Source organism: Eufriesea mexicana, unplaced genomic scaffold, assembly GCF_001483705.2.
Source record: "Eufriesea mexicana isolate 0111107269 unplaced genomic scaffold, ASM148370v2 scaffold953, whole genome shotgun sequence".
NCBI lineage: Eukaryota > Metazoa > Arthropoda > Insecta > Hymenoptera > Apidae > Eufriesea > Eufriesea mexicana.
In genome coordinates this window covers 18,033-24,884 of record NW_016909094.1, presented here as the reverse complement: position 1 = coordinate 24,884, position 6,852 = coordinate 18,033, and the positions used below count along the sequence as shown (strand labels likewise).

The following is a 6,852-nucleotide window of genomic DNA, read 5'->3' as shown; positions in this document are numbered from 1 at the left end:
GTACTATCGACTATACGTTTATTCTGCTTATCTGTTAATATTAATTTATATGCCAAAAACATGCAATAAGTGTATTAAAGTAATTAATATAATATTAAATATACTATAGTAACCGACTATAGTAATCATTTAGTATTTCGATATGACTATGATTTAAATTATAATAGCTTCTAAGCATTCCTTCTATAGTAACTTGTAATTTATAATTCGATATGTATTTGTAATGCGATATCGCGTGATGTGGTAGAGATATATTTAAATCAATTTCAGTAACATCGTTCAACTATGTTGATTTCTCTTGATTTAGAATTTAGCAAATTTATAATAAATTTAAAATGTTAACTTATCATTTATTACAAATTAAATAATATTGGAACAATAAATTATATCTACTTTACGGCCGATAGATAAAGCGTAGTTCTTATAAAATAATTTCACACATTGTACTCAGATGGCAGAAGCGGACATAGCAATGTAGCCGCTACAATATCACTATCAGCTCGATCGGATGAACGAACTACATAATGATTTATATTTTAATAAAATAAACTTCGTTATATATAATGTAACATGAAAAACAGTCTTTGAGTTATTTGAAGCAAAGTTGTAGGAAAAATATCTAATTTTGAAACCTTTAGAACAGAACCCACTAATGTTTTAACATCCTGCAATGTTAAAAGAAACATGATTTTCCTATTCTGCAAATTTTTCTCAAAATCTATCAGACTGTCTTTAAGTCTAATATGAAGTCTAGTTCTTATATGAAGCATTAAAGATGTACAGGTAATAAAAGCACCTATTACTTCTTTATCCCTGACGATACAAGGTGACTCAATAACTTTAATTACCTAGAATATCTCTATTATTTTCAGAGTTATGGGAAAACTTTGTTAGCAAAAGTTGTATGGCTTGGAGACAACCGTAATATAAAAGTAATCATTTTTTTTATGGATAGGGGTTTTTAGAGATATCAAAGTCACCTTTGTCTTTTTTAATTGCATGCTATATTTTTTTATGCCTAATAAAATAATGGATGTTTAGATGATATTAACAATATCTAGTACATGTACAAACAGTTAAACTTATGTAAGAATGGTCGAGTTATTGAAGCACATACATTTATTAACAGATCCTATAATGTTTAGTACTGATATATCTAACAGATTCTAAATCACAACATTAGTCAAAAGATATTTTATTTCTTGAGCCAGTAGTTCCATAGTATCCACATTCTCTCTCTTTTCCAACCACTTTTCCAAGTTATCTTTCAATTCAACATCATCATCATTTCATTTGTCATCTTTTATGATAGAGATTTGAAGTAGTTTTAGTTTTCGTCAAGGAAGATTTTTTAATGGATGCATTGGAACCTGAGACTTTGAGAGATGATGTTAAGTTAAAGAAATAGAAATAACGTTATCAAATATCTACATCTTTTGTTGTTTTTTTTTAATTATAAAAGCAATAAGTACATATCAAGCTTCTTCCACTAGAAGATAAATATATATAGAAAACCATTTAAGAAAAGACTCGAAATATTATGCTTAGATTCTGCTGAAAAAAAACGAATTTCAATAGGAATCATTTCGAAAACTTCTTGCAAATTTGGATTCAGCTGAATCATCAAACCGAAATTATATATACGCTCGGTAATAAAGTGCCCGTTTGTTCACTATATCATCACCACTAACCAACCAATGGCAGAGAAATCAATGAGGTTGTCAAGTAAGAAGCTCAAAGCGGCAAAAATTGAAATAGATTTCTTGCTAGATAATATAACGTAAGGGATCAGTCTTTGACTACGTATTCCTTTTCGATAGTCCAGTTTAATACTAACAATGAGATCCATGTATATTTCTAACCTCCGCTAGACGTCGCCTTCGATCTCAGTCGGTAAAGTTGACTGTGGTGTCGCCACAGCAGCTTACGATGTATCGATTGTCAATGCTCATTTCAATGTCTTCTTCGAAAAAGCACGAACTGCGTAAATTACCAGTAGCTATAATCTTTTTGCGTATTTAGATTTTCAAAGTATGCATTGTTTATCTGAATTCTTGGTGTTTGCGCACTGAAGTCATTGATTAATTATATATTTCACAACGCGAAACCTCCAGTTTGACATTACGCTCGAGATGGTTCGATAGTATCGAGGTTTTTTGGCAGGTCGAAAGAAAGATGTCCCTCGATGGTAGATTAGAATGTTATTAGTCATTCGGTGTCGTGTTTGTAAGTAAATATCAGCTGGATGCGTAGAGAAAAACGAAACGTGATTCCGTGACAGCGCGTAACGGACGTAACTGTTGAACATACATCGATCAAAGAATCTACGGCGAAAATGGGCCTTTTCCAGACTTCCTCGCCTTTCGACGCTGACGTCGGTGAGTAGCAGACTTCTCCCTAGCTTTAATTCACTTATAACGACTGCCTTGTATCTCGTTTCCTTAACCCCAGGAAAAAAAATATTTTTCTTCTTATGACAATTCTTATTCATTGTTTCTCCTTATATTCATTTGATTCCTTCATTTTTTTCCTTTTTATACGACATCGAAATTCCACGTTTGATAGATGCATTAAGCGGTTGTTGACATTTGACCTCCAATTAAGACACCAGATTTTACGAATTACTTCAACCTCGTTTTTGCATCACCTTGACTGATTATTTGCGTTATGTCTGTGAAAATGATCATTCATCGTGATAAAAGCACTATACGTGACGAAATATTCGCGTTGCTTAAATCATAGAAATTCCGCAATTCTGTTCAACTGTTCTTTTTGAAATTCGCATATGTACAGAGTCAGATTTCTCTTTAATGTGTATTATGAAATGCTTGATATAGCAGCAGCTTTTAATATCTGTGCAACTTGTCGGGAAGATAATTGTTGTTATAAGAATGTATATGAAATTGATATTTAATGATATTACTATATTATTGTTTTCAAATTATATTGAATAAAAAAAAATTATTTTAAATATATATTATCTAAAAGGTAATTTAAATGTTTGGTAGCATTTTTAATTCAAATTGTAATTACAAATTATTTTGATAAAGGAATTGAATTATACAGATAAAAAGTTAAAGGAAATAGATTTTTATCATTTATTGATTACTTATAGGTAATCTAACAAAATACTTATTAAGAATAAAAAACTTATTGTATGTTATAATAATATTTTATGACAAATCTTTTTGCAATAGAAAAGGCAACCAGTGAAAAGAACATATCTACAGAATGGGGGAAAATATTGGATATTTGTGACAAAGTAGGAACCTCTTCTCAAAATGCAAAGGATTGTTTACGATCAATTGTTAAAAGACTATATTCTCTAGATCCACATATTGTTCTGCAAGCATTAACAGTTAGTATATCTTTTTAATTATACACAATTTTATATTATTGTGTAATCAATATTCATTCAATTTAAATTTAGTTATTAGATGCTTGCGTCATCAATTGTGGAAAAACATTTCACTTAGAAATCGCATCAAGAGACTTTGAGAATGATCTGAGAAAACTTGTTAATCATACTGAGCCACAGATTGTTGAGAAAATGAAGAAACTCTTAAAAAAGTGGGCTGAAAATGATTTCAAAACTGATCCCCAGTTAAATTTAATTCCTAGTTTATATAACAAACTTAAAAATGAAGGTCATACTTTTCCTTCTACATCAGACACGGTAAGTTCTCTTGCATTTGAATTCAAACATAAGATTCCTATTTACTGCAAAACACGTATGGTTTGCATGTACTCTTTTATTTAAATAGTAGTAGATAAGACTATCACTTATTGACGTCCTGCTGTGTTTTTCCTGTAACCATTCATCAAATGAATTATTCCATTGAATCACATGGAAATATTTATGTACATTAATAGACTACTTTGTAGAAGTTATTTTGTTTTTATCGAAGTATCATAAAAAACAATTTAATGTAAATAACTGCTGTAATCAATAAATTTATTTTGCATTTTTAGCCTAAACGTACAAGTGTACTAAGTAAAGATCCAAATGTAGTAACGGATTCACAAGAAGAGGAAGATATAGCAAAGGGTATCTTCAAATTCTTAAGTAATTAATATCCTTTTTCCTAGAATTTTAAGATTAAATTAATTTTTTTTGTTTCTAGCCATAGAACTTTCACTTAAGGAAAGTAAAGCTCATAGCCAAGCATCCTCTTCTCATGGTTCACCAGCATCGAATAAATACACTAGTTTATACCCTAATGTAAGTTCTGCACTTGGTGCTTCGAGCAATTCTGAAGGCAGAAAGGTCCGTGCTCTATATGATTTTGAAGCAGCAGAAGATAATGAGTTAACATTTTTTGCTGGAGAAATAAGTATGATTTGAATTTTTTTACAAATTATTCTTAAACAATTACATTTTCATTACAACAACAAACAAACAAAAAATGCAACTATAATAAATGTATTGTGCAGTGATCAAATTACAATTATCAATTGAATTTTAGTTAATATTTTGGATGATTCTGATCCAAACTGGTGGAAAGGCAGTAACCAAACAGGAGAAGGACTATTTCCCTCTAATTTTGTTACTGCAGATTTGTCTATGGAACCAGAACAGTTCACAAGTAAGATATATAACATTTTAAATTATTTGTGTATTAGTTAAAAGTAAGTACTATATATGAATTTACATACAGAGTTAGAACACAGTAATAAAAAAATGGTTCAATTTGCTGAAGAAGTAGAAGTGAAAACAGTAAAGAGGGAACCAGAAGTGGTTGAAGTTGAAATAGATGAAAGAAAAATGGATAGACTTTTACATTTATTACATGAAGCTGATCCTCAATGTGATACTTCAGATCCACAAGAAATGCTTGATTTAGAAGGTAATATATTTGTATTATGCATAATACTTTGTATTACAGTATTATTTATACATTTGATAAATATTATATAATCAAATTTTTTATTTCAAATCATATTTTACAGAACAAGTTACTGCAATGGGACCTTTGATAGATGCAGCTTTAGAAAAAGTAGATAGGAGGCATGCACAGCTAACACAATTGAGCTCTGATTTGGTAGATGCTCTTAATTTATATCACACATTGATGCGAGAACCTCCACCGCCTACGCCATCAAATTATACTCTACCTAAGATGCCACCCCATATAAATCCTTATCAATTTCAAAATCAGGGACCACCACCACCACATGTAAGAATTTAGTACACGTTTTTATTTCTTTTCAATAAATAATATTTTTATTTCAGTTATAATGAAACATCTTAATTTTTTTGACAGATATTTAATGGAGTACCTCCACCACATCAAACTTCCTTTCCTATTGGAGGTGGTCCATCAGGACCATATAATACAACAATTCCAACTAGCGACTACATGGGGCCTGCAAGCATGCCAAACATGGCACTACCACATTTTCACGTGCAACCAGCAGGTCCACCGCATCAACATCCCCCAGGACATCCTCAAGGTCCACCAATGCCAGAACAAAGTACTCTCCCTTATCCCCATCAAGGGTATGTGTTAATATAAATATGATATAAGCTATTTAGAAGATTCCTTTATAGTATATTTATTCAGCATATATATAATATGTACATATTGAGCTTTCAAAATTATTTTTTTTAATAAAGTATATTATACGAGGAAATAACAAGTCTTTAAAAACAAAATAACATAGTGTGTATGCAAAACATTTAAGGAATAAGGCAAAATATAACCTCTTGCGTGACCAATAAAATTAAAAAATCATCTAAAAAATATCTTTCCCTCTTTTTAAAAAAAATTAGCTAAATTTATATTAAAATAAAAGGAGTAATCATGGGAAGTAAGTAATAATATTTTATTGCACAATAAATGAAAAGAATTAAGTTTATAGATACATACATGATGTTCAATTACAAAATGTCTAAAAATTTAATTGGACATGATATATTTTAAAACAAGAAATATACATAATACAACTTCACAGTTTTTACAGTATAACCACGTATCTTTTTACTAATTTTTTATCATTTCCATCGTTTGTTTCTTTGAATGAATCATTTTTCATCATCTTGTACTTTTTTGAATGAATCATATCAACCTTTGACAGTCACTGACTGGTCACATAAGGGGTTAATAAAAACATATATAATAAAAAAATATAGCTAAAGAAGCACTTAATAATATGCAACAGATATCCACCTCAAACTGGTCCTGTGCCAGTACCATATGGTCCACCAGGACCAACAGGACCTCCGGTAAGCCAACAACCTCAGTATGCTCCGCCAAATGGGCAGCACATGATGTAAAAGGATGCTACATGTTTCAAATTCATCCTGTACTGTAACTCAAGCTATACAATATTACTATATTATAATTATTTAAATAAACATACCCGAAGTAGCCAAAGATACTGGGTTTTTGATGGAAGTTTTGCATTCGAAACTTACCGTGTAAGCTTATTATGTAGGCACATACACGATGTGGTGATTAAAAAATGCATTAGATAAAAAACGAATTATTTTATTAATATTTTATTGCCATCGACATGGCACGTATTTTTTAAAAAGCGTCTTTCTTAATCTCGTGATTCAGATTTAATTAACACATTCCTTTAATTCAATTAATATCTAACTTCTTTATTTCGCGCTTCAACAATATAACTTCAAATGTTACACTCATAGAGTGTTAAAATGAAAAATAATGTGAAAAAAGCAAAAAAAAAAGGAATACCCGAATATAAAATCATCGATTTATAAATACCGATATATAATTTTTAACTTTATGGCGAAATTATATCGCGTAACAGTTTATTATACTTATTTATGGTACGTTGTATAAAGTTTATCGTATATTTTTAATAAGTTTAAAAAAAACTGCACCG

General features: G+C 30.1%; 1 protein-coding gene across 1 annotated transcript; it reads left to right on the top strand.

The window, feature by feature from the left end:
* Window positions 1-1,975: 1,975 nt before the first annotated feature.
* Window positions 1,976-6,612, top strand: Stam (signal transducing adaptor molecule). The gene is made up of 10 exons (XM_017899610.1): window positions 1,976-2,378; window positions 3,198-3,358; window positions 3,431-3,676; window positions 3,973-4,048; window positions 4,125-4,334; window positions 4,467-4,586; window positions 4,659-4,847; window positions 4,951-5,177; window positions 5,265-5,500; window positions 6,163-6,612. Exons 1-10 carry the CDS (start codon window positions 2,336-2,338, stop codon window positions 6,275-6,277), a joined length of 1,623 nt encoding a protein of 540 aa, XP_017755099.1. The 5' UTR covers window positions 1,976-2,335; the 3' UTR covers window positions 6,278-6,612.
* The last annotated feature ends 240 nt before the right edge of the window (window positions 6,613-6,852 follow it).